Source organism: Peromyscus leucopus, chromosome 7 (genome assembly GCF_004664715.2).
Source record: "Peromyscus leucopus breed LL Stock chromosome 7, UCI_PerLeu_2.1, whole genome shotgun sequence".
NCBI lineage: Eukaryota > Metazoa > Chordata > Mammalia > Rodentia > Cricetidae > Peromyscus > Peromyscus leucopus.
Genome location: NC_051069.1, coordinates 93,913,371 through 93,941,073, shown reverse-complemented (window position 1 = coordinate 93,941,073; position 27,703 = coordinate 93,913,371). Strand labels below are relative to the sequence as shown.

Here is a 27,703-nt window from a genome sequence, read left to right as displayed (position 1 = left end):
AGGATTGCTGTGCTTCAATGATAAAACCCTATTATTTTTTTGCTTCTTCTATTTTTTTTAATTCAAAAAGCCCAGCTGTGATAACTTTCAGCATTCAACAATAGAATTTTCACAAAGAGTTCTTTAAGATCCTAGATGAAAAACCACTGAGGTTTTTTTCTTTCAAATTTTGAGTTAGTGTTTTAGGGATTTTAATTATAAAAACAAAAGCAGTATCTTCAAAGGAGATGGCAAGAATATAGAGATCAACGATGACATTTTTCTGTAGGGGAAACAGTCACCACTATTGGTTAGGCGCTTTCTGCATAATATATAGCCTTTTTCAAGCTTTAGCTACATCTCCAGGCACAAAGCCATAGTTACACACAGCTCTTTGACTTTTCCTTCCTGGCCACCACCCTGTGATCTGATTTCCTGTGTATCAGCAATACTTGTTAAGGGCACCTCACTCCTGGAAATGGTTTAGAGGACTAGGGAGGCTGCCCTTGGCCAAATCATTTTTCTTCTGTATCTCAATTAGATGAGAAATCTTCAAAGCAGATTTCTCAGGCAGGTTTTGGCAAAGGGGTGTGCACTGAGCAGCGTGGCTCAGAAGCTACATTTCTCCTGTGTTTTTCCAGAAACTCATACTGTGTCTGGTGAAAAAGAGGCCCCTAGCAAGCATTTTCAGTTATTTTAGGAGCAATCAGATGCAAACCTTGTTAGTTTACCAGCTGCAACCAAAATAGTACCACTTTTACCTGTTTTACAAATTGGCTTTTCTACATAAAATTGTTTCTTGAAAAAGACAGACCCCTCTACAAAAACGTAACTTGGATTGTGTAGGTGATGTCTAATTTCACTTCTAGGCTATATAATTTTATAGAAACAAGCATGGGGAGTGTGTAAGAAAAACACACATTGATCTCTGCCTGGAGCCCTACTAAGATGACACATGTTAAGAGATAAAGCTGACATAAACCTACAGGAAAAAAAAAAGAGTAGAAGAAAGGTACTGGTGAATTTAAGAAGTTAGAAAGTAAATGGATAAATGGTGACTGATTTAGAAAGCAAGGAACTCTGAAAGCTAAGTTCCTAAGATGTGTGTCAGAGGGAGGGGGATACCTTTAGTGTGGAGAAGCAAGCCTGCTGGTCCTGAAGAACCCCAGGAAGACTCAGGATTTAGCCTTAGTAACTCTGAGAGCAGGATGTGGGTGGAGAGAAGGATTGGTTGACCATGTGAATAAAGACTAATAGACTCCAGGTCCTCTTCCCCCCATTAAAACTGCCAGGAACCCCTCCCCACAGTAAGACACAAATGCCCCCACTAGGTTTTATGGGGGGCATTAAGTGACAGCGACTCTGAATTTAGGGACACAAAAGGCATGTGTCATTTACCCACATCATAGATGTGATGAAAACAGAAGGAAGCTCAATGTTGATCAATAAAAACTTCAAACACCGCTTCACTTACCTACTCCTTCCAATACTGGTAGAGCACCATGGATCCATTCCAAGGACATCACTCAGAGCACTTACTGGACTAAGGTTCTTGTGAATGTGGACATGCTCTCAACAAAATGGCAAAAAGCAGACCTGCCAGTTGATAATACCAAATTTACAGAAGAGCTTAACACGGCTTGTGATGTTTAACACTTAGATTTGAACACATAGCCAGATGGAATATGTATGTTCCCTATATCCCACATATATAATGTTCTTCATATCTAACAAACAGGAGAAAAGTTAAGACAAAATCACACAAAATCCCCAGGAAACATAATGTAAGGAAGAAAGGAAAATTATCCTATCACTAAATTCTTAAAAGATGTTAGAGAATCCTATAGAAACAAACAAAAAGGAATAGCCATAAAATAATAAAAAGCTATTAAAATTATAATTCAAAAGCAGGAAGGAAAATTCACTAGAATTAGGAATAATTTCCAGAATGAAATAAGCAATAAGAAAAAAATCAATCAAAGTGATTTAGAATCTAATTAAAGAAATTTCAGAAAGAACAGAAAAGAACAAATTGATAGGTCTAGAGAGAATAAGATAGATCATGTATAAAATATCAGGAAAAATAATGGTTTCTCATTTTTTCAGTAATACCAGAGGCTAGAAGATAATTTGAGCCTAGAATTTTTTATCTTCTCAACCACTAATCAAGTATAGATCTTAAAAAAAAATCTATCCAAACCACTGCCATCAACCTCATTCCATCATGAGAGAGGAATTGAGGCACTTCCAAACATACAACTTCAAAACACATGTCTCAAAAATATCTATGTCTCATGACTTTTTAAAGAAGTTTCTAGAAATCATGCTCTATGAAAATATAGCAGTTGATTGAGAAAGAGTAAGGCGGGGTCTGCAGGTGATGGGGAGGTCAACACAAAAGAACGCAGGGTTTCAGCGGGTGATAGCAAAGGAAGGTCTCCAGACAGCAACTGAGCAACAAACCTGGAGAGCAAGGCATTCAACTGGCCTGGGCCAGAGGACTTCAAGGCGGAATGGGCATATGCCGAAGAGATGTGGACCTAATGATAACCCACTGAATCCGGCTATTATGAGAGTTTGGAGATGGATTAGAGTTCCTTTGGAGAGTTTAGGGATGGACTTGAGAGAAGTAGCCAGAAAACAAAGTAATGTAAAAACACCAAGACAATTATTAACTCCTGGAAAAACAAAACAAACAAACAAAAGACTTAGAAAGGAAATATAACCTACAAACATTGTATGTATGACATTTATTTGGTCATAATAATTTAAAATTTTGATTATTTAAAATTAGTGGTATAACTTTATTGGCAAGGTAGAGGAAAGAGAGAGAAAAGAAAAGGAGGAGGAGAGAGAGATGGACAAAGGAAAATCAAAATTCAAATTCCCCAATGAAGAGTAGAAGGTTCATAGATCATATAAAACAGGAAATTAAAATAAACATGTGATGTAGAAAAAAAGAGCAAACAATAAAACACAAAGATGTTGAATATAGTTGATTTAGGGGAGTGGAACTCACAGGTTAATTAGGAAAATTTTTTTCTTCAAATTGTTAATTTTGATTTTAAAAAGTACTATGTACATGAATTCATACAAGTTTTTAAATCATTTTATGCATATGGATGTTTGGCCTGCCTATATGTCTGTGTACCATGTGTGTGCTGGTGCTCACCGAGGCCAGAAAAGGTGTCAGATCACCCAGAACTAGAGTTAGGGATGGTGTGAGCAGCTATGTGGGTGCTAGGAATGAAACCCTGGTCCTCTGCAAGAGCAGCCAGTGCTCTAAACCATGGAGCCATCTCTCTAGCCTCCTGTCACTTTTTAAAATGAACATAGGAATAAACATGAGCTTGCAGGTATTCCTTCAATACACTGATTGCATTTCCTTTGGATATACACCCAGAAGTGAAATAGCTGGATCATAACCATTTTTAGTTTTTTGAGGTACTTGCATACTGTTCCCCATAACAGCTATAGTAATTTACATAAATATGTACAATTAAAATCATTATCAAAGCATTGGAAAGTAGAGACCAATTCTGTTTCTTTCCTCTAGTGAACCTGCTCTTAAGCCTGGAATAAGACATTTGGAGACCTTGATTACTAAGATTATAGTAAACTTAAATGTTTGTTTGTTTGAGTCAGGGTCTCCCTATGTAGCCCTGGTTGTCCTGGAACTTGCTATGTAGACCAGGCAAGCCTGAAACTCACAGAGATCATCTAAACTTTTTGTTTAAATTAGATTGTCAGAGAAAAGATACATACACTCCAAAGTTCTAATAGCCCATCTCCAAGTTCTCTAATTGCAAGGCTGATTAAGTTCATCAAAGCTGGATGTTCCTGCACTAGAGTGCCCTGGCATCTGTAGAAAGTAGTTATAAGGCATTTCAGAGTTCGCCACAAACAAACTGCTAAGCTGCTTGCTGCCTACTGATGAGTTACTTCTCATCACTGGTAACTTCCTGTGTGTTTGCTTATGGTGTGTCTCTGCTGTTGTGATAAAACAATCTGGGGGGAAAGAGTTTATTTGGCTTACCCATCCTGATCACAGTCCACCATTGAGGGAAGCCAGTCAGGAACTCAAGCAAGAATAGGCAGGAACCATGGATAAAAGCTATTTATTGGCTAGATTCCACATTCATGGTCATATACCTTTCTCTTTTTTTAAATAAAAAGGTAATTAAAATGAAATTACACATTTTCCCTCTTCCCTTCCTCCCTTCAATGCCTATATACCCACCCTGCTCTCCCTCAAATTCATGGTCACTTTTTCTTTGTTAGTTATATGTAATTATAAACATGTAAATATATAAATACAATCTGCTGAGACTGGTTAGTGTTGCTTGTATGAATATTTTAAGTCAGACCACTTGGTATCGGGTAACCAATTAAGGGGATGCAGTGGAAATAAGCCCCTTTCATGTTATCATGTCTATTGATATTGTCATTCTTCAGGTCTTGTTTAGGCAGATGTATTGTTCAGGTATCATAGATGTAGCTTCCTTGTCATGTTATAAGACATTCTAGACTTTCTAGCCCCCTGGTCTTATAGTCTTTCCCCCAGGACCACCGGCCCCAGGTGGCACTGCCAGAGTGAGCTGGACCCTCCCACGTCAATCAACAATCAAGAAAATGCCACACAAACATGCCTACAAGCCAATCTGACACAGGCATGTTCTCAGTCGGGTTTCCTTTTTCCCAGGTGTGTCACACTGACAATGGAGATTATCCATCACAGTGTATGTGTATGTGGTATATGAATACACATGTGTGTGAGGTCAGAAGAGGATGTCAGGTGCCTTGCACTATCAACCTTTGCCTTATTCCTTTGAGCCAGGGTCTCTCACTAAATCTCCATCTGGGCTGGACCAGCAAGCCCCCAACAATTCTCCTGTCTCTTACCCCGAGAACTGTGCATTTCAGGTCCTCATGCTTACACAGTAAGCACTCTGTGCACTGGGAAATATCTCTATCCCACATCTAGAAACTAACAACACCTTAGTCTGTCCAGTGGATGTTATTCATAAGGGAGGGAGCTTTGGTTTATAACTATAGGCATTAAGATGATGGAATCATGCGCTTCTGAAATAACCAGTCCATGGAGGGAACTCACGGAACGCTCCTCATTATATATAAGAAACTGACGACTTTTGGGACTTTGGGCTCTTCTCTGTCGTTAAAGAAACAATGAAATAATCTCTTCTTTAGTCTTCTAGGGGTGAGAACCCAAGATTGCTTGGACCATTGATATTTGTTTTACTCTGACTACTAACTACAGCTAACTGTCTATAATAATAGAGCACATTAAGCCGGGCGGTGGTGGCGCACGCCTTTAATCCCAGCACTCGGGAGGCAGAGCCAGGCGGATCTCTGTGAGTTCGAGGCCAGCCTGGGCTACCAAGTGAGTTCCAGGAAAGGCGCAAAGCTACACAGAGAAACCCTGTCTCGAAAAACCAAAAAAAAAAAAAAAAAAATAGAGCACATTAGTCATTGCGGCTATTGATAAATATCAGGATGTCACTGGAATCCAAGAGATAATTCAAATTTAGATGGATGAGACTATTAACCTTGTCACAAAAACAAAACAAAACAAAAAAACCATGAAAGTTCTGTGAATTGAAATGGTTCTTCTCATATACAGCATCAGCCCATGCATTTTGGAAGTACCCAGGTGCCCACTGAGTGTGTTAGGACATTAAGCATTTTTCACAAACCCCTTAGGAGTGTCTTTTGGTCATCTACAAGAAAGAACAACAGAGATGTCCTCTGAGGGTTACTTACTGGGCAAGTTGTCCCTGTACAGCCCTGGAAGTCTGGAAGGTGATACTTTGATCCTGCTCCAGATCCTACTTTTTCTGTGACTCAGAGCAGAGTTAACGGATTTTCCCTGTCTGTATCACTGGTGACTGGCTTGGTAAGGGAGTCAACATTTGTGTAGGTTCCAGAGATCCTGAATGAGAAGGTGCCCCCTCTGACTCCAATAGGCTACTCTCTGTTACAGCATCAAGGGCAGATAACACTGGTGATCCCCACACTGGAGCATGTATTAGAATCATTTTGAGGACTTTAAGCATGGGTCTGGTGTATAGCCATGGACCCGCTTTTCTAACATCTCCTCATGTAATGTACACAAGTTTTCCTTGGAATCTGCATTTCATTTCTCCTTCATCCATAAAATCAGACACCGGGAGGTCTAGCAGGTTCAAGGGATTGTATCATGCACTAGATTTGGGGCAATTTGGAATAGTACAAACCTTGTAATAATACCAGAGAAAACCAAGTAGGTCCTTCTTCTTACATGGAACACCAGTAAGTATCCAGAGAGCACCCAGCACGTCCTTACATGGAACGCCAGTGTTTCCTCAGACATGGAGAGTGAATTATTACCCTAAATGAAAGTACCCAAATGACTCAGATTGTCCTCAGTTTTTTCCACAGGGAAAGGGAAACTAGTCTCATCTGTGACCTGGAGACTGAATAATTCTAGATGGGATTAGGAGAGAGGAAGAGGAAAAGAAAGAGCAGAAAATGAGGCACAGCCCAAGTATAAGCAGTGGCCATTTTCCCAAGTGCAATTACTTTGAAAGAATAAAACTTCTGCAGTTGGAATGTGTGTGCTGCAAATACTTGTGAACTTCATCATAATAACCGCGATGCTGCAGAGTAACAGAGGAAGCACGGTCCCTATCTAGATGGCTCAGGGACGGGACAGGCAGCCTATGTCATGATCAGAGAACAGTTTTTTTTTTTGTTCTCTTGCCAGAATCATCAAACCTGTGATTATAATAGGAAATCCATTTATTTATAATATAATATAATTCATTTATAAATGGGAATCCATTTATTCTTTTAAAAATGTATTTCTTGCTATTGTATGGGTGGGCACATGCCACAGAGCACATGTGGGGGGGCCAAGGGTAATTTGTGGACAGTTTTTTCCCCTCCACCTTTACTTGAGTTCTGTGGATCAAACTCGGGTCTCCAGGCTTGTGCGGCAGTAAGTGCCTTCATCCTTTCAGCCATCTTGCTGAACTGGCTTAATTTATTCCCTAAAGAAACAGTGTCTTCTTTCCCTAAGCCACAGTTGGGGAATGACATGAAGCCAAAAATGTCAGATATTTGCTACAGTAAGGGCTTTTGTTGTTGCCAAGAGAGAACTTAAAAATACCAAAGAATTTAGGTAGGAAGACTGGGAGACACCTTGCAGTGTTTTATGGCAGCTTGTCTTCTTCTGGCTTCTGCAGAAACCAAGTATGATGTGATGCTTGGTAGTTTATTATGTACCTTCCATGCTGCTGACTGTAGAGGGAGCAGGTGCTTCATACAGTAACAGCAGATTGACACAATGAAGTGAGTGTCCATGCTGGGTTCTCACTCACCCAGAGGACCACAGCAGTGGCAGGGGCATGCCCAGCATGGAGTGCCTGCCAGCAGAACCAAAGCCATGGCCCTGGGGTCTGCCCAGCTAAGTGCTCAGCTGAGACTGGATGTCCACAGCATCCAGCTTAGGAGAGGAGTTGGAATGCAGATTGCCTGGCAACCATCTCAGCCCCGGGGGTGGTCCAGTGATGCCTCTGGATCATCTGACTGTGGCAGTTTCTGACTCACAGTTACCCTTGTGAGTCAGCAGGTTAACCTGGCCATTTGAGCTGTGCTGGCTCTCAAGGGAGAATAGTAAGCTCTTCTTTCTAGTAGTTGTGAGTCACCAGACCAATTGCTTTGTTCTTGAGACCAGTTGTGGTTCAGTCAGCAAAACAAATGTATCCAGTTATTTAAAAGTATTATGCATTAGGGTCCTTCAGAGGAATGGAAAAAAATAGAAAATGCACATACACACATACAGACAGATAGGCATATGTGTATACATACACACATACATATGTATATATACGTACATGTGTACATACATACACACATATACATACATACAGCCGGGTGGTGGTGGCCATGCCTTTAATCCCAGCACTTGGGAGGCAGAGGCAGGGGATCTTTGTGAGTTCAAGGCCAGCCTAGTCTACATAGCGAGATCCAGGAAAGGTGCAAAGCTACACAGAGAAACCCTGTCTCGAAAAAAAAAAAAAAGATAAAAATAAAACATATACATACATACAAACATACACACATGGGTTTATTGGATTGGTTTACATGATTAGAGGCTGTATAGCTGAACAATGACTATCTGTTGAGAACAGAGTAGTTTCTCAGTCAAGAAACTAGAAGCCTCAGAATAAGGGAGGTGGGGATGACCTGGCACCAGTCTGAAGTGAAGGCTGCAAGCAGCAGGGTAGTTGTTGGTGCAAATCTGTATGGAAAGGCTGGCGACGGCGCTGGAGTCTGTATTTCGAGGGTAGCAGCAGTAGACGCCCTTGTTCAGGAAGAGTGAACGTGTATGTGCTGGCTGAGACCCTTCTCCATCCATTCCACCCAGGTTCCCAGCATGTGGAGGGTGCTGCTCACACTCAGGGAGACTTACTCCTTCCCTGGATGTCTTTGTTCTCTCACTTATCCGGGCTTTCTGGAAATGCCAGGCCAGATACACCTGGAAGTGTGCTTTCTGATCCTCCTCACTTCTCTCAATTCAGTCACAGTGACCATCGAGATTTCACCATCACAGTGTTGAACTGTTTAGTGCGAAAACTTAGAAATCTGCAGAAAGCTACACTCAACTAAAAATCACTTGATTCTGAAGCATGTTTGGACTCATTGTTGGCACAGAATCTTTCTAGGGTGCATATGGGAGCATCAGATGTGCCTGATATTCGTGTTTTCAGGGAGCTTCGAGATGGGTAGATATGTTGCCATATCCAGACAGGACACAGTGAACACACCGTGAGAAGGTAATGGGAAGTGCCAGTGTGCTTCTCACAGTGCTGAGAGCATCGGACCCATTAGACAGCTATTCCACACCCTCCCCTGAGAGGTTCTGACCCAGTAGGAGCCCAGGAGACTGTGTTATTATTAACTAACTAGTCTTGGTGATGCTAGTCCAGGGACCACACTTCAGGAACAACCAGGATTCAAAACCAGGGACAGACATGCTGTCATTGCTAGCTAAGACCTTCAAAAACACTTATGTTGGATACATTTTGGTAAATTGAACAAAGTTTTGATAAAAGTGCCTCACCTTCAAATTTTAGTATTCACAACCTAGAAATATATTTTTCTTTCCACATATACATTATACTAACTTGCAAGAATTAAATATTTTGACCTAGAAAACCTTTATTTAAAAACTTAAATTTATCTCAAGTCATGTGTAAAAGTAAACACACACACAAGTACACTTACCACAGAGTTACATATAATAGCGGAGAACTGGAGTCACAATAAATGCTTAGCAACTGTGGCTAATACACCTTCAAAAAGAGCTCTGTGGGGAGTGATGTTGTAGGAGTGATGTTGTAGGAGTGATGTTGTAGCTACATACTCATTGGTAAGAAAGGTGTCACAAAAACAATGATATGTAAAAAGCCATATTTGATGCAAGCACACACATGTGCACCCTAGAAATATGAAGTGTTCTCTGAACTTCTTGCTTTCTCTGTGTTTTCCAACTTGTCTTCAGTGAACATGGATGACTTGAGTGATTCTTTTCAACTGAAAGAGAGGGAGGTAATGGCATGATTTTTGTATTAGTCTTCTAGCTAATCCAAGCCAATGCTCCAGAAAAGCAGGGTTTGTTTTCAAAGCTAAGTGTCTCCACACTGGCAGATAGAATACTGAACTCACACATTAGCTGTTGTCTTAGGAAGAAGTTACAGTCTGGTTTTCTCGTCTCTCTCTGACTGGTGCCCACACTCAACTACAAGACATTAATCTAAAGCCAGGCATTTTCTCTCCTTTTTTTTATTGATACAGGCTAGTCTTAGAAGTCACTTCTATACATTTAAGAGGAAAGGAGATTTTTCCAGAGCCCTAGCCAGTGCTGTCTTCTTTCAGTCTTCTATAAGATTCAGTTGAAAGTTTATAGCGGGAAACATCCATGTAAAAACTAGACGGGTTGTGCATTTTCCGTCTTCTGGTATTTACCATCTCCCCTATGAGATGACAGGCGAGTTTACTTTTCCAAGCTGACCTACTTTCCCCCCAACAACTTGATGTTGGTACAGACACTGGGGTGCTATTTGTTTTTGAGAAGGTGCCTGGTGGCTGGTGCCATAGGGATGAGGGAAGCGGTGTAAATTTTTCTTTAGCCTTTACCAACAATAGTGCACACACATGGACACACAAAGAGTCTTCTGTTTAGTTTTTATCATAATCCTAACAGGTAGCTTGATGTGCATAGATGAGGGAATGGAGTCACAGAGTCCGGATTCGACCCGCAGCCCTCTGACCCCATTCACACACCCGTCTGTTGTGTCTCAGGCCAGCCCTCTGACCCCATTCACACACTCCTGGGAGAAGGCACTAGAGGTGGTTGTCACCTGGCTCATCTTTTCCCCTTCCTTCCTGTTGGCTTTCTCCCCACCCCCCACCCCAGACTCCTAATGTGGCTTGGCTTTGACACGGTCGCTGTACCAGGGCTGCCATCGACTTCTTATTTGGTGGCTTCAATTCAGTGTCAATACACACAATTCCCTGAAAGAGCTGGAATGGGTGCCGGGTGATAGGGATGGTCATACCATCCTTTCTACCATTGCTTTTCATCTCAAGGCAACCATCTCCATTCCCCACCCCACCCTATTCCTTCAACCCAAGTCGTCATGCTTAGAGGGCTAGCTTCTGCAGGAAGCAACCTCTGACACAAAGTGGGCTGTGTAGGACATCCGTGTGTAATTGACCCTTGAAGCCACAAGTGGCAGGGACACAGGATGAGGCAAAGGAGAAGCTAAGCAGAGCTGCACCCCTGACAAACCCTCGCCAGACTCACGGGGAGCTCAGATCCCCACTTTTCCAAAAGACACCAGGGCCAGCTTCCTGTTCTACCACGTCAGTCATTAAATGTGAACCACCTGGAGGAGCACAGCTTGGGGGAGACAGCTTTATGCTCTTCTAGAAAGGACCACAATTGGAGACTGTCTACAGCTGAGGTAGCAATCCACTCTTCCTCAAAGGTATCTCTGAACAATGCATTCTCTTTTTGGGGTGTTGGGATGACATGGCAAAGCGAGGCAGCAGCCTGCTTTGCCAATTTTAGGCAATTCCATTGCTATCCTAAATTCACTATCACCAAAGGAAAAGCTCGAGAAGAACATCTTCCCAGAGATTGAGTCAGCTAATCCTCTTAGCAGAGTGAACAGCTTTCATGGTGCCCCACTGACACATGGGCCTTCTGGGAAGAAGCTTTTGGCTCACCACCAGGAAGGGCAGGAGTGAGGGTCAGATGTAATGTTGTGCCCACATTTCAGCCTTTGGAGAAAGGTTTTTACCGGGTGATCTGAATTTGTTTAAATCAGTACATCAAAATCCATATATGGGGGATTAGAAGGAGTACTCTTTTTGGGGGGTCTGACTGTGGTGATATTGTGTTCCCCAAAATATTGTGCACCCTAGTAAACTTATCTGGGATCAGAGGACAGAACAGCCACTAGATAGACATAGAGGCCAGAAAATGGTGGCACACACGCCTTTAATCCTATCACTTGGGAGGCAGAGATCCATCCAGATCTCTGTGAGTTCAAAGTCACACTGGAAACAGCCATGAGTGGTGACTCATGCCCTTAATCCCAGGAAGTGATGGCAGGAAGGTATATAAGGCATAGTTAAGCTTTTAGACTTTTATCAGCAGTTCAGCTGAGATTCATTCTGGATGAGGACTCAGAGGCTTCCAGTCTGAGGAAACAGGATCAGCTGAGGAATTGGCAAAGTGAGGTAGCTGTAGCTTGTTCTGCTTCTCTGATCTTCCAGCTTTAACACAATAGCTGGCTTTGGATTTGATTTTATTAATAAGACCCTTTAAGATTCATGCAACAGTCCGACAAATGTAGTTCTAGCCTGAACTCTTCCCCTTCTCCATCGGCAACTTTGGGCCAAGTCTCAGAGGTTCTTCTTACCTCAGTCTCCCCATTGGTAAAATGAAGTGTTTGTCTTGAGGAGTTCTACAGCCACCACCATGATGCTTCTCCAACACTGAGGTCAGAGGTCAGAGGTCAGCAAACTGTGGCCTAGCTTACTGCCTGTTCTTGTCAGTAAAATTTCCCTAGAACATAGCCATGTTCATTCCTGTACTTGTACCTACGGCTGAATTCATGCTAAGACAATAGAGTTGAATAAATATGACAGAGATTGTATGGCCTGCAAATTCTAGAATGGTGATTAACTGTCCCTTTTCAGAAAAAAAAGACCCTTGGTCTATGAATATCCCATCATTTTCCATTCCAAAGAGGAGAAGAAATAGGGGCCATGAGGACATGGTTTCACAAACATTTGGACAAGCAACTGCTAATTTCTGGATATGCCTTGGGAACTTAAGGGAAAGAGGAGAGAGTTAAGGGAGGTTAGGTGGAAGTGTTCTAAGAGACCAGCACACCAGAGGCAGCTTCTGCAAGGATTCCCGAGTAAGCAATGTCCTGGGCACTTCACTGAGATCACAGCCAAAATATCCACCCCTGCAGTGCCTACATCAGCTCTTCCCTGCCCACATGCAGGATGGTTAGTGGGGGGGGGGGCACAGGCTTGTTTTATGATCAAGGTCACTTGTCCAACCACTGAAATGAGCAGAGGGAAATCTCAGAAGGAGGATGAGAGGAGAATCTTTCTCTTCTGGTAAAATGTCAGTACCATCAAGCTGTCACCTCTACTGGGAGATCTCTCAGCCGGGGAGCATCCACAGGAGTGGGAGGGATCCTGATAATATTGTTATGAACTGAGCTTTGCAAGCACAGCTTCTGCTTGCTAAATGCTTCTCCCTATCATTGTATTTTCACCTCACTGTCAAAACATCTCCATGGGGTGTGGCAGGTGTTATAATCCTCATCACTTCGTATTTCGCAGGAGAGAAAAGAGACTTCACGATGATGCTTTTGCCTACAGTCATGTAATGCTCGGGACACTTGTCACTCTCAGCCACTTGTCCCTATGCACTGGTTCCTGCCGTTGCTCGGAGCCTCTTCTGTGATAAGCTCTGCGACTGTAACCAAGTCCTACACCTGTTCACAGAAGTGAGGGAAGGCTCTCAGCTAACGAAATCACTTAAATAGAAAGCAAGGAGTCTGAAGCTCAGGGAGGGAGCCTGAGGGCAGTGTAGCTGGGGAGAGGAGAGCTGGAATAGCAGCTGTGGTCCTTACAGGTGAGCGTTTTCCCCACGACACTCAATATATGATATACAAACATTGTACTTTAGAAAAACAGTGGAGGTGGAGCCAAAACAAAGGTCAGTCCAAAGCAAGTAAGAATGTTATTCCTGATCAATGATGCAAGACCCCGAGAGAAGGGAGAGGCTCTAGCTATCCCTAGAAACTCTTGACATTGCAATTGCATCTGGCACTTGTGTTTGTCTCACACATACTATTTTCTATTTGTATGAAACTTCTCTTGAAATCTATTAAGAGAAAATTAATTTAAAAACCAACATAGGCAATAAAGATTCTTCTGGTTTTTAAAAAACCTTTAAGAAAGAACTCCACTATTTATTAGGGTGTGTGTGTGTGTGTGTGTGTGTGTGTGTGTGTGTGTGTGTGTGTGTTGTGTGCATGCAGTTACACAGGACCCCAGGTTTAGTTGGGAGCTGCACATTAATGACATTTTATCTTTGGATGTGTGTTTTGTGAATGAAATCTGGTGGGACCATGAAACGTGTGGCAGAGTTTTAAAAGTCTTGCTTATGTGCTCTCTCTCCTCAGTCTACCTCCTGGGAGGACAGATCTGCCACCACCCACTCCCTGCACTCAGCCTCATGATTACTGTCACCATCTTCAGAGGACTTAAATGTAGATGGAATAGAGTCAGGACCAGAGGGACTCCCAGACCTCTCTGAATGTCACTAATTCCCAAGAAAAGGGGACATTAAATATTTAGCTAAAAAGAGTAAAAGAAAATTTTAATAGAAAGATAAACAAATAAAATACCGTGATGGGCCCAGAGGGTGCTGCAGAAGGGAGGAATCAGCTCCAGCTTGCTTTCTGAATAAGGAGTCCTGTGTTGCCACGGTGCCCTGGACCCCGGATCATGTAGCTTAGTCTAAGAGCCTTGTACTCAGAATGTACCCCACGACCAGGAGCATTAGCACCACATGGATACTTATTAGAAATACGGAATCCCCAGCTCTATCTGGACCTATTCCTTACAAATGTGCATTTTAAAACAGGAGCTCTGGGCAAGTCACATCAAATTAGCATTCGGGATTCAGTGACTGGTTATAGGATACCTAGATTATTTCTGCCATGATTGTTAAATGTGTCATCTTTTTTATTTGACATAAAACTACCACTGTTCCTGTCAGAGAGCAGGGTGGAGAGGAAGAAAAGACTGCCCAGTAAGAAGCATGGAGAAGGATTTGTTTACCGAGCACCATGTTGTGCCCATCCTGCAGCTTAAAATCATTTTTCCCCTTTCTCTACCTCTGGACTTGAAAGCTAGCATCCCTCCCAGCATTGCCGAGAGTGGTCAGCTCAAAATAACCCATAGAGCTCCTGGAAATTGCTTTGACCTTTAGCTACATAAGCTTTCAGGACTTGCTAGCCCTCTCCTGAAGAGGGCAAAGGAGCTTACCTCTTACTTTTGGCAGAACTGATTTTTTTGAGCTCACCTGGAACATGCTTGTGATATGCTTAGTACCTTTTCAGGTGCAAGCAAGTCCTACACTTTTGTGAAGGGAACCCCCGTGCCTTCCTCTTTCCCACCCCTAGCTTTGCCTGGGGACAAGTATCTGTCCTGGCCAGGGCTGATGGAAAGATGAGAACTGGCAGGAAGCTGCTGCGGCAGAAGAAAAAGAGAGGGCAGCAATCAGTTGTCATTAATTGTGACTGTAATGTGAAGGCACGTGGTCAGGGACTAGGGAGGACAGAGAGGCTCTTTCATTAGTTGGAATGTGCCCTCTTCAAAGTTCATGCCAATGATTTTGTATCCAGGGATCTATCCCGAGGAAAGAGCCGAGGCTCACAAAGTTATGCGGGATAAATGTCATCTCAACAAAATCTATAAGAACAAGAAGGGCAGAGCCCATGCCCTCTGGATCTATCCAAAAGGTGGATATATGCGGAATACATCCTAGCAAAACTAGGGTTTGCATTTATCTCTTTTTACACTTTAAAATATGAACAAAAATACTTCTACTATGGAAAACAGCAATTGGTCCTTGCTCATTGAGTTGCTGTCAAATCAGTCATATTTACGTAAGGTTAACTGAGAAAAGAGCAGGAATTTCACAGCCTGGGTCTTTCCATGGGTGTAGCTGGTAAGTGAGTATGAGTTTTACCAATGGGTGAGCAACATCCTAAGGAAACAGAATTTCTCCCCTAGCTCCATGGAGGCAAAGCAGTGTGGCTGACTGGGGAGCCCCACTCTATGGATGGACAGAGCCCTTGCCATGAGTCAGGTCCAACTACTTAACTTTGCATCTTTATTTTATGTGTGTGGGTGTTTCGCCTGCACAGATGTGTGCCCCACTTTCATGCCTTCATGCCCATAGGTGCTAGAAGAGAGTGTTTGACTCCCTGGAACTGGAGTCACACATGGATGGTTGTGAGCCTCCACATGGGTGCTGGGAACTGAGCTTAGTCCTCGCACTGAGCCATCTCCCCAGTCCGGGTTCAGCTTCTCAGTGGGAAGGTGTGCTGTTCCAGGGTCTCTCAGTCCTAATGTGTTTTGTAAGGGCCTCTGGGGTCTCTCGGGAAGAAGTGTCCCAGCAGAGTTTGTCAGATCTCACCTTTCCTAACAGTTATTTTACCTTTACACCAGCTCTGACCCCCTCCATTCTGCTGGACCCAGGGCTGCAGGTGACTCCAATCAGCATTCTGCTTTTCATTGCAACAAAGAGCTAGTGGCCAAGTGTGAGATTGGGCTGCAGGGAAAGGTGTGTTTATTAGCAGACATCCCTGTTAGCTAAATGGATAGCACAACTGTTAAGAGAGACTGACCCAAAGCTCCCCAGAATTTTGCCTCTATAGATAGTTCCTGAGTTTTCTAATATAAAAACTCATCCTTTAAATAACAACACTGTGTTTAAACAGATTTCTGAGAGAGGGTTGGTGGTTGAAATCTTCGCACAGCTCAAAACTGTAAAAACTCATATAATTTGAAATAAATCTCATTAATGTGCTGTGATAATTGAATTACTCTCTAATTAATGTAGCATTATCTGTGGCAAAGGTGGATTAGCTTCTCTTCTCTGATTGCCTTGAATGTCACCTTGAGGTTATAGGAGTGCTGCTGACGTCAATAAGGGATGTGCATTGCTGTTTCAGACACAAGGACCATTACTAGTGTGGCTGTGGACATGTCCCCCAGACCATCCATTTTCAACAGTGCGATGGCCAGGACCAAGATGAAACACGTGAAGGAGTAAGTAGTGTGCTTGTCCCCAGAGGATGTGGTGCTAAAGCACAACCACCAAATGTGTGATCCAGCTGTGTGATGATGTCTTAGCTCCTTTGGGTGTTAGAACAAAATGCCTGAAACTAGGTAATTTATAAGCAGTACAAAGTCTAACTGTGGGGACTGGGAGGGAAAAGGTTAAGGTTCCAGCAGTTCCCTTTTTTGGTGATGATTGGGCATCTCTGCTTCCAAGATGGTGCCTTATCACTTCATCCTCTCATGGTGATTGGCAGAAGGGCAGAAGCACTATGTGGCTTCTCCTAAGAGCTCATTTACCCCTCAAGGCCCTGGGACCCTGTGTTGGGAATAAACCTTGGAAGATCTATATGATGCCTTTGGGATCATTCTTCCATTGTTTGGGTGAGTAACATTCAGCTTCCTAGAATTCAAACAAACCTTACCAAATATTTGTTTGGGTATGCCATTGGTATTCTCTCCCAAACATACTTTCTTTATTGTTTATATGATCAGGCTCAGACATACCATTTTTAGTTAACTTTTCTCTCCTCATATTTTCCTGTAAGCAGTCCCGAGAAAGCATCCCTCCATCATCACACTTTGTTTAGAGATTTCTTCTTCCAAATATGCTTGTTTATCACCAAAAAAGTTCTTCCTTCTAATGTACTTGAACATGGATACAATTCACCCAAGGGTTTTGCCACTTTATAATGAGGGTAGCATTTCCTCTAGTTTCCAATAGCAGCTTCCTTCTGGGTTGGCATCAGAGCAGTCCTTACTATCCATCTCCCGCTCAGTACTCTGTTCACGACCACTTAGACAATTTCTGAGAAGCCTGAGGCTCTCTGTGGCTTTCTTCTCTGGTCCTTCACCAGAACAGCACTTTACAGTCTAGCCTCTACCTGTTACCATGTCCCAAAGCTGCATCCACATGTTTAGATAGCTGTTACCTGACCCATCTAGGAAATAAATTCTATCCTAGTCCTTTTGTGAAGAATACCTGAAACCTGGTTCTTTGTAAACATATAAGTTTGTTGTGAGTGTGGAAGTCTAAGATTGAGACACTAGCTGTTCAGTGTCTGGTGAGGGTCAGTTTTTACTTCCCAGATGGCACCTTAAGTGCAGTAAGCTCTTATGGCAGAAGGGACAGACTGGAAAAAAGGGGCCTAGCCAGTTCCCTCAAGACATTTTATCAACTTGGTAAACTTCTTCATAACGGTTGAATTGCTATAACCTGATCAGATCCCAGATGGGCCCAGTTCTCCATACAATGGCACTGGGGGTTAATTTTCACTGTGTGTTTTGGGAGAACACAATGTTCAAACAGGTGACACTCCAATTGGCCTCTCCTACAAAACTGTGTGCAGTGGTAGTTGGGATCAGGAACACTGGCCAGCAAATGCCTGGATCTCCACCCCAAGCTCCTGTGACAGATTTTGTGACAAGAGATGCTTAGCTTCCTAGTCAACTCCTCCCATACAGTCCATGTCTGTAGGATGGAGCCCGGCACCCTCCCCGACAATGGAATATGTAGTAAATGTTTTTAGGCTTTGTAAGCCTACAGTTTCTGTAACAATTATTCAGCTCTTACAGCATACAAGCAACCATGGGCACTATGTCAATAATTGCACATGCTGTATCTCTGGGCCACATTATTTTGAGGCTGAAATGTTAATTTTGTATAATTTTCAGGCCTCACAATGGTTATTCTTTTCTTTATTTTTTTTTTCTTTTTATGGTGCTGATGATTGAATCCAAGACCTGAGCATGTTAAGGACAAGGCCTCCAGTGGGCTGTGTCTCCAGTTCAGTTTGTTTTTTCCAACCACTAAAAATAATGACAATTCCTAACTCATAGGATGCATGAACAGGAGAAGGGGTGGATTTGACCTGTGAACTGTGTGTTTTGCTGGCCCATACTACCGACATTCTAACTCAGGAATTGCCCTCTGAAACCTATTACCTAAATGAATAATAATTAGGGAAGATGAGGGAGAATCATTTCCCAGTCATATTGCTTATAAATTGCCCGTCCAATATATTGTATCATTAAGACCACTGTTGGAAAGAAAACTTGCTGAGTTATTTCCAAACAGAAAGCTGTAAGCATGCTTAGATGCTCATTGTGAGTTCTGCCTACAATAGGATGCTGACAGGATAACACAGTTACCATGATAACAATTGAGTCCCAGGAACTGGAAATGGGAGACTTGGGACTCATTTTCCAATATCTTCCTAAACTCCATCTCTCCTCATGAGGAAGATGTAAGAGAAAGGTTTACTAATCTCTCAATTGATCTTTAAAGAGAAGAACAATAACTAACTTATTTCACTCTTGAACATTAATATGGTCATGACCATGACAGTTTTTGTTACTTAAGACTTCATTACTTTTTGCAATGTACACAATGTCCATTACCTAACATATTAAAAGTTGCTTCAAATAACTGAAACCAAAGAGGCTTTGTCAGACTGAACTGACCAAAGTACATTTTAGTTATTTAAGTATTGATAGGTTGTTTTCTTCCTTAAACTTTTTAAAATTTTTGCATACAATATATTTTGATTGTATTCTTTCCTCTCCCCCAACTTCTTCCAGAGCCTCCCCTCTTACCTACCCACCCAATTTCATATGTTCTCTCTCTCTCTCAACAAAACCTATAAATAAAGCCAAAACAAACAAAACCAAAAAATACCAAAACCAAAAAAGTGTAAACACACACACGCACACACACACCCCCACAAACCATGGAGTCAGGGTTGTGTTGGTCAGCCACTCCTAGGCACAGAACTCACCCTGGAATGTGGTTGAAATGCCCAATGACACTCCATTGGAGAAACTTGATTTTCCCTCTCCCAGAGTTGACATTTGTCAACCTATGCAGATCTGTCTGGGAGACGTGGGATTTGAGGATCTAAAAGAATAGGGTGGACTACAGTTAAATGCTGCAGACTTTATTTCAGTTTCATTGGACTTTTATACACAAATGTAAGAAAGAAAGCAATGATCCAAGAAAGGTTGTTTGAGTTCAAGAAAACATGATCAGAAAAAACATGTAAACTAACTCCGGTGAGCACTTACTAAATATTAACAGAGCAGCCCTTTCCCAGAACTTTCTCAGGACAGACCAATTTAAACACAGATGCCCGGCACATGTTATAGATTACTCTGGGAGAGCATGAAAGCGAGGCAGATGGCCCTATCCAGATTCAGGGTACTGTTCTGACATCCAACAAGAATAAGCATGTCTTATAAATTGAATGTAAACGTTTGTCGCAGGAGGAACGAAATCACGTCCAAGAACAATCCAGGGAACAAAATGCACTTGAGGGGAAAGGCCCTCCACTTGTCTTCCTGGAGCCTCTCTCATAGTTTCCCAGGCAGTGTTCACCAAGCACCATTCTGTTGACGCCCAATGGGTGTCATTTGCAGATAGCTTCTTGGTTAAAGGGAGGACCTTGTGAGCACTTCCCTTCTCCATGCTGGGATTTGGTCTTCCTTAGTTCTTGACTAAATGTGACTAGTAATTTTGTGGCTTGCCTTTTAATATGGACATGCCATTCAAGCCTCTACCACTTGGATGGAGATGCTCCTTTGGAGGAAAAACCTACTGTCTCCTTAGAATCCATGTCATAAGGCCCTGTATCATTCTACAAAAAAAGGAAGAAAGAAGAATAGGAAGGAAGAGGCCAGATAGACAGACAGACAGAAATTGAGGCTGCAGAGCAGTGCATCTTCTGAAAATGCTGTATTTACCCAGATTCTCAGACTTAGGACCCAGTCGGGGGGGGGTGAGCCCTGCTGTCCCTTCACTGTACAGTGACACGCATGTTCATACATGTGTCAACTGTAAAAACCCAGAAGAGAACAAGGAGTGATGTATGTCCCCAGGGAGGTCATAGTGTTTATAAAGTGTCAAACATCAAGTCAAAGGCTGGACAGCAACACAGGTGTTCTATAGCACAGGCGATGGTTAAGAGCAGTCTGCTGGGACCGAGAGCAGGTACTAAACATGGTCAGCAAGGAAGGTTAGCAGGCTTCAGAGAGAAGTGGAAACCCACCATGGCTTTCACAGAGGAGTGGGATTTAGAGAGGTGATGAGAAGTGTGGGTTTCTGACCTTTGCTGAGTGAGTTTCTTCCTTTGCTCGGTTTGTTTTTGATTTGTTTTAAGACAGGGTCTTACATCATAGCCTAGGTTGGCCTGAAAATCACTATCCTCCTGCCTCCATCTCCTGAATGATGGGGTTATAGGTGTGGACCACCATGCTGCCATAGTAAGTATTTTCTAAGATTCAACTTCCTGGTCCGCAAAGTGGTAGCATTATTTCTACAGCTGAACCCTTGGGATGCTGACTCAGGATGGAAATTAATGTTCAGGTTTTTGGGGGGTGTGCTCTTGAGATGAACATGTGTACTTAAAAAAGAGAAGTAAGCAGGCTGGCTGTGGAGAAACACACACACACACACACATACCACATACACGCACACACATACGTGTACATGAGCAAATTGTGTGTGAGTGCAGGTCCACAGATGCCATTTTTTGTATGTGGAGGTCAGGGAACAACTCTTGCCTTCCACATTTTTGAGGCAGGGGCTTTCTTGTTTCTGCCAAGCTTTGTACTCACGGTGAGCTGGCCTTCCAGAGGGTGCTGGGATGACAGATGTGCCACATCCAGCCGTATACCTGGGTTCTGGGGAGGACTCGGGCCACCAGGCTGTACAGCACATACTTTTACCCACTAAGCCATCATCTCCCCAGCTCCTGGTTCACTGTTGGTCTGGAATACAAGCCAGGACCACACATGACATTCAGTTGTCACTACTGACATTTATGATAGAGCTATTCCACACCCATTCTTTGTCCTTGTGACATTGCCAGTCTGAGCGTATATAAGACCGTTTTGTAAGATGTCTCTCATTTATCCAGTGTTTCATGACTATTTAACCCAGGCTAGACATTTTGGTGGCATCCTTCACACTCAATTCTGTGTACCCATGTGAAATTTGAACATTTTAATCCTGGAAAATTGAAGACTATAGAAAAATATCCAGTATAATCAATCCCTTCACCAAGACTCATCAACCTCACCAATGCAGTGATTGGCAACTCATGGCCAATTTTGTTTTTCTGTATTTCACCAATTCCGTATTACATTAAAGGCTTGTTACAACTTTTATTTATTCATTATGTTTGTATCCATTAGTATTTCAGCAAATATATACAAATTCACACAGTCCTCAACATTTTCTCTTTCATACCCATTAATCTTCTCAAATTCTAGATGTTCAAAACTCAACTGAATTTTTCTGCCACTGTCCCAAGCAAGATCTGGGTTCCCACCTAGACAGCTCCAGTGCAGTGATCAGTTCCTCTAAAGGCTGCAGTGATGCCAGCGTCCATTGTGAGTGTGCAAAGCTCTCTGAGGAAGCTAAGGAACAGAACATGTGGGGGTCACATTGCCAACCTCCAAATTCTCTCAGATGTGGGATCCTGGGCCTGTATGACTTAGCCTATTCAGTGTCTGGCACAAAGTCAACTTTAGCACAGTTGTCAAGGGAGGGTAAGGCAACTCGGTGATTAGATTCGTAATCCTGTTTACCACTTGTTCTAGTTAGCCTTATTGTCAACTTGAGTCTCAATTGAGGGATGGCTCAAAAATCAGATTTGCCTGAAGGGGATTGCCTTGACTGTCTTACTATCACTTGATGTAGAAGGGCCCATTGTGGGCAGCACCATTCACAGAGCAGGTAGTCCTAGGGTTTATAAGGAAGTTAGTTTAGCAAGAGCTGAGTGTGGGAGCAAACCAGCAAACCAACAAGCAGCATTGTCCATGGTTTCTATTTCAAGTTCTGCTTGAATTCCTGTCCTGACTTTCCCCAGTGATGGACTGTGACCTAGAAGCTTAAGCCAAACAAATCTCTTCCTATCCTAAGTTGCTTTAGGTCAGAGTGTTTGATTACAGCAGCAGAAATCAAATATAACATCTTGATGAGCATGTGTCCTTGGCAGGGTTGCACAGCATCTTTGTGCCTCAGATTTCTCTCCAGCAAAGTAAGATTTCCTCATAGGCTTGGTTTTAAGGTGCTTTGAAATGGCATGACTATGCACTAAACATAGTTTATTATCATGTTCAGCTTGGCTCCAGGGATGGACCTGACTGGGGCATCAAGGAAATAAAGAAAAGACGGATGCACAGACACACAGAAATGCTGGGTTTGCTAGTCTGGGCTCTCCGGTGGAGAAACTGCAGTGCCTTGGATGCTCAGGTGTTTATTGCATAGATTTGAACAGAGAGGCAGATTGTTGTACAACTCAAAAGAAGGAGGTAGGTTTTGCTAATGTAAGTAGGAGCAGTCTCTGTAGGGGACAGTCTTCAGGCCATAAATATCCCAGAGGAGAAAGCTGTGATGGACATTTTCTAGACACACTATCAACACCCACACTGGGATCCCCAAGGAAGTTTTGCCATTTCTTGAGCTTCACCCTGGGGCAAGGCTTTGCCGTTCACCCATGGGTCTGGGGATAGGGTTTTTGGCATGGCCGTGCTGTATCAACAGTGCACATTCACTGAGGGCTTGACTCACTTAGGGCTTCCTTCCATTCCCATGGTTTATGGAATTTCACAAACATTTAATAGCTGTTGACAGCTTATAATGAACTCCTGATACATGTGCATTTACTTCCCATTGGAAAGCCTCAAGCCAAATATCTGAAGAGTTGTCAAGGGTTGGTCTGCTGAGAGATGTTTTTAACCTGAGGGCATCTGTCTGTGAGGAAGCTATTTGTAAAGGCACATATAGCTTTAAACAAAGCATTAATGCCAGTTTGGTAGAAAAGTATCAGGAAGTCACTGACTATATAATCCGACCACTTTTTCATCCTCCAACACCTCACTTTCTGCCATGACTACTTCTTACTCCTGTAGGGAAGACCACTCCAAAAATGAGTGTCCTGTGTTGGGCATAGGCAGTATGTAGCTCTCCACATTTATTAACTGGTGCCTTCAAAGCCATTGGAAAGTTGGAAGAATGACAAGAAATTAGTATGAACTTTTTTTTGCTGATCAATTTCCATGTATATCCAAAGATAATGTTATTTATGGATATATATATACATCTCACCTCCTAAAACCTCTATGCCAGGGCGAAGTTTCTAAATGTTTGTTGAGAAAAACCTTTTTACCACCATAAGCTAGATTGAGTCCATGCCTGGGTCTAGGCTATGTTCTGGAGGTGAAGAAAAAGACCCCGTGGAATAACAGCTGTGCTGTGGGATGGTCTGTATGTCAAATTGCTCTGATTGGTCAATAAATAATGATTGGCCAGTGGCCAGGCAAGAAGTAGGTGGGACAAGGAGAGAGGAGAGTTGGGAAGCAGAAGGCTGAGGCAGAGAAACTGCCAGCCACCACCATGATAAGCCACATGTGAAGACACCGGTAAGCCAGAAGCCACGTGGCAAGGTATAGATTTATGGAAATGGATTAATTTAAGCTATAAGAACAGTTAGCAAGAAGCCTGCCACTGCCATACAGTTTGTAAGCAATATAAGTCTCTGTGTTTACTTGGTTGGGTCTGAGCGGCTGTGGGACTGGTGGGTGACAGAGATTTGTCCTAACTGTGGGCCAGGCAGGAAAACTCTAGCTACACAGCTGGGCAGCATTCACCTCTGCAGAGAGTGACACACGGTCACCAACAGATGGCTCCTTTGACTCACATAGGCTACCACAAAAAGGGTTCACTCCTGCATAGACACTTCTCTATGTAGACTCAGCTTTCCACATCCAATGGTCTCATTAGTGTCTCAGACTTCCTAAAAGCATGAGCATCACCTGGAAGCTGTGACAAATGTAGGCTGTCTGGATTGCCACTCCTGAGTCAGAACTTGCCTTGTAACAAACTGTCTGGAGAGTCATGTCACATCCAAGCTGGAGACATTTGTTGCCAATGACAAGTCATAATAAAAGTCAAATGACATGTAAAATATATATTCATATTAATATATTTGTTATGACACTCAAATTTTTAGGGCTTAAAATATATTTGTTTTGCATTTATTTTAATAAGGAATATGCGTAATTGATATACAGTGGAACCTCTGGGCCCCTTTTAGCATACAGTTCTATGAGTTTGGGCAATAGCACTGCTTTTGCTTATGTAAAATATAAAATAAAATATAAAATCCCATTGCCATTCACTCTTCTAAGTTCATAGTTCCATCAGTTTTGACAGCACAATCAAGATTAAGGAACAGTGTGGTCTTCTCCCAAGTTCCCTCCTGGTGTCTCCTTGTGGGTCAGGTCCTTCCATCATATTGTGCCCCTGGCAGCATCCATCTGCTGTCTGTGTCTGTATTTCCTTTTCTAAAACATCTTGTAGGTGGAGTTACCATTACATCATGGACTGTGACTGTGACTAGGATGGTGGATAGGGATCTAGGTGAAGAGTCTGACACGTGTTGGAACCTGTGCTTCTGAATTCCCTTGTTCCCCTTTGAATTAGCATAAGGAGAGGTAGATTTAGAGTTAGAGCCTGGCACCTCACTAGTATTTGTTCCCAAACATCTAGTCCTGAGTGTTCTGTTAAAGAGACCTGCCACCTAGGAAATTCTGAGGCTAAACTGGCTTTACTGCTACGATTTGTCAGGCTCTTAGAGTTGTTGAGAGCGCTTAGTGCCTAGACGCAGTAGAAGCAGCCTCCACTATCATAAAGTGAGATTTCTAAGGATTAGATCTACTCTACCAAGACTCAACCTGATAATGAGAGGCCACGGAGAAGCCCTGAAGGCCTGAACCAGGCAGAGACCACCTTGTTTTTGGAGACAAGATCTCTCACTGAACCCGGAGCTCATCAATATGGCTAGACTGAACGGCCAGAAAGCGCTAGGGTTCAGCTCGCCTCTGACTCCCCAGCACTGGATTTACAAGTGACTTTTTACATTGTCGTCGGTGTTGGTGATGGGAACGCTGTTCCTCACGTTTGTGCAACAAGTACTGCACTGACTGAGCATCTCCCCAGTGCCTCCTGTACGGTCTGGGTTGAAGAGGAGAGGCTGCCTAGCACTCTGGTGTGTGCAATGGCTGCACACATCACTGTACCTGAGCAAGCACAGCTGGAACCGTGTGTGCACTTTCCAGTGCCCCACACTGGTTCATCGTCCTCTTAGGTGTCATCACCAGATGGCAGTGGGTCTTACGCTGCAGAGACTTCCCTAAGTGCTGTGTGAGGGCACGTGTGAGAGAGGGAAGGGGAAAATATGAATGCATTTCTGGTGCTTTCATTGTTGAGCTTGGCTGTCAACCGTTGGAGATATCTTACCAAGGTCAGAAAACAGCCCTGGCGGAGAGGGCCGAAGTCAACTCTTCAGAGGCTGTAGACGGCACGAGAAGATTCCACAGGCAACACTGAGGTCAAATGCAGTAATTGGTTCAGCATCCAGTAGCTGATTCACATGTTGTTGAAACTGTCCCTTCACTTTCGATCACAGTAAGACCTTAGCAGAGGAAGGTCACACTGAAAGTGAGAAGCCCACGGCCTTTACTGTCCTCAGTAGCTTGATACATGGTGCTTGGTGTCGGCAATGGCTTGTAAGCATCTCTGTTGAGCAGCACACTTGTTAAGAAAATGTTTGCCCCAAGGAGGACACAAGGCTTGTCCTGGTGTCACTTCAGGTTCTGCCACACCAAAGCTGTGGCAGTGTGACGTGGAATGAGGCTTGCTCTTGACACCTTCCTCTGTGCAGGGAGTGCACTAACCCAGGCATCTGCTATTGCATGTCACTCACGCCGTCTACACGTGAGGTGGGCAGGCCACCCTGTCTTATCAGGAATTAGGTGGTATTTGCAAAGTTCTGAAACATTCCCACTGTCTGACATCTCAGAAGTGGCGGGCTGCATATCAAGATGCCTGAGAGTCTGGTTAAATCTGGTTGAACCCCAATGCTGGTGAGCACTGCCAAGGGGGGATGGGAAGAGAAGCTGGGTGTCATGGAAGGCGAGGACCGTCAGGAACTCTAGGGAGCCTTGTTATGTCCATGAGAATTTTATGTACCCGGAAACTGGCCCTGGAGCCTGGTCACTCTGACTTGGTGGTTGTTAGCACATGGTAACCCCACTGGGTTGGGGATGAGAATGCGGGAGGTGGAACCTCATCTAAATCTGACAGGCAGGGCTGGCTCTGCTCTCACACTCTGTCCCCGTCCACATGTTTTCCTGGGTCAGTGTGTATTTTGATAGCATCTCATTTGTGCAGGGCATTCTCTCTCTCTCTCTCTCTCTCTCTCTCTCTCTCTCTCTCTCTCTCTCTCTCTCTCTCTCTCTGAACTTACTATTTTAGCATTTCCAATGCCTTATGAATAAAGTCAGTTCTGTCTCACTGATTGAAATAACCCTTCAGTAGAGAAACAGGCGAAACTATGATTCTTTTCATCGGGGTTTCAAATCCCATCTGAGAGGTGTTAGGTATATCTCCAGCATTCCCTTTCTTTAATAAAAGGCATGTGCCATGGAGCAACTCTGAGGGGACAACTGATTAAAACTAGCACTTCAATGTTAAGACAAAGAAGCTTACAGATAACACTTGGTAACCAGCAAATGAGGGCTCCTTGTTGAAAGAGAGAGAGTCTTGAATATGTATGAAGGGCAAGAGACCCTTCCAGGAGTCTGTCAGACCTCTTTGTCTTGTCTTAAGGACTGGGACCAATTAATTATTCTTTTCTCGAGAGTTTGTTGGATGTGAGGCATTAGCTATGGACAAACGACAGACGACTTATGCTCTGCGAAGGCAAGTGGATAATTGAAAGTGGGGTTCAAAGGTTGGAAGTAAGTGAGAACTGGAGAGGTAGCCAACTCGGTAAAAAAAAAAAAGCCATTTTTTTCTTGTTATTGTTTGTTGCTGTTTTAAAAGGTGAGTATGGTGGTGTGTTCTTGCAACCCAGTACTGGAGAAGTAGACATGGGAGAATCCCCAGGGTGTATTGGTCAACTAGCCTAGCCTACTTGGTGAGGTATAGGCCAGTGAGAGAGGCTGTCATTATATATATATATATATATATATATATATTGAATGGCACCTGAGGAATGGCACCCAAAGTCAAGGTCAACACATGTGTGAGCACACACACCTGAGGAATGGCACCCAAAGTCAAGGTCAACACATATGTGAGCACACACACATGTGCACATATATACACACAGAACACACTCATATGCACACATATACACATAGATCACACATGTGCACACATATACACATAGAACATACACATGTGCACATACATACACATAGAACATAC

At 43.1% G+C, this 27,703-nt stretch overlaps 1 protein-coding gene across 3 annotated transcripts in view; it reads left to right on the top strand.

The window, feature by feature from the left end:
• Nek11 (NIMA related kinase 11) overlaps positions 1-27,703 on the top strand; it is a 221,000-nt gene that overhangs the window by 165,161 nt on the left and 28,136 nt on the right. For all 3 annotated transcript variants that reach the window (XM_037207892.1, XM_028869889.2, XM_037207893.1), the window contains one exon: positions 16,323-16,419. In XM_037207892.1, coding sequence (XP_037063787.1) covers positions 16,323-16,419 — 97 coding nt within the window. The remainder of the gene's footprint in view (positions 1-16,322; positions 16,420-27,703) is intronic.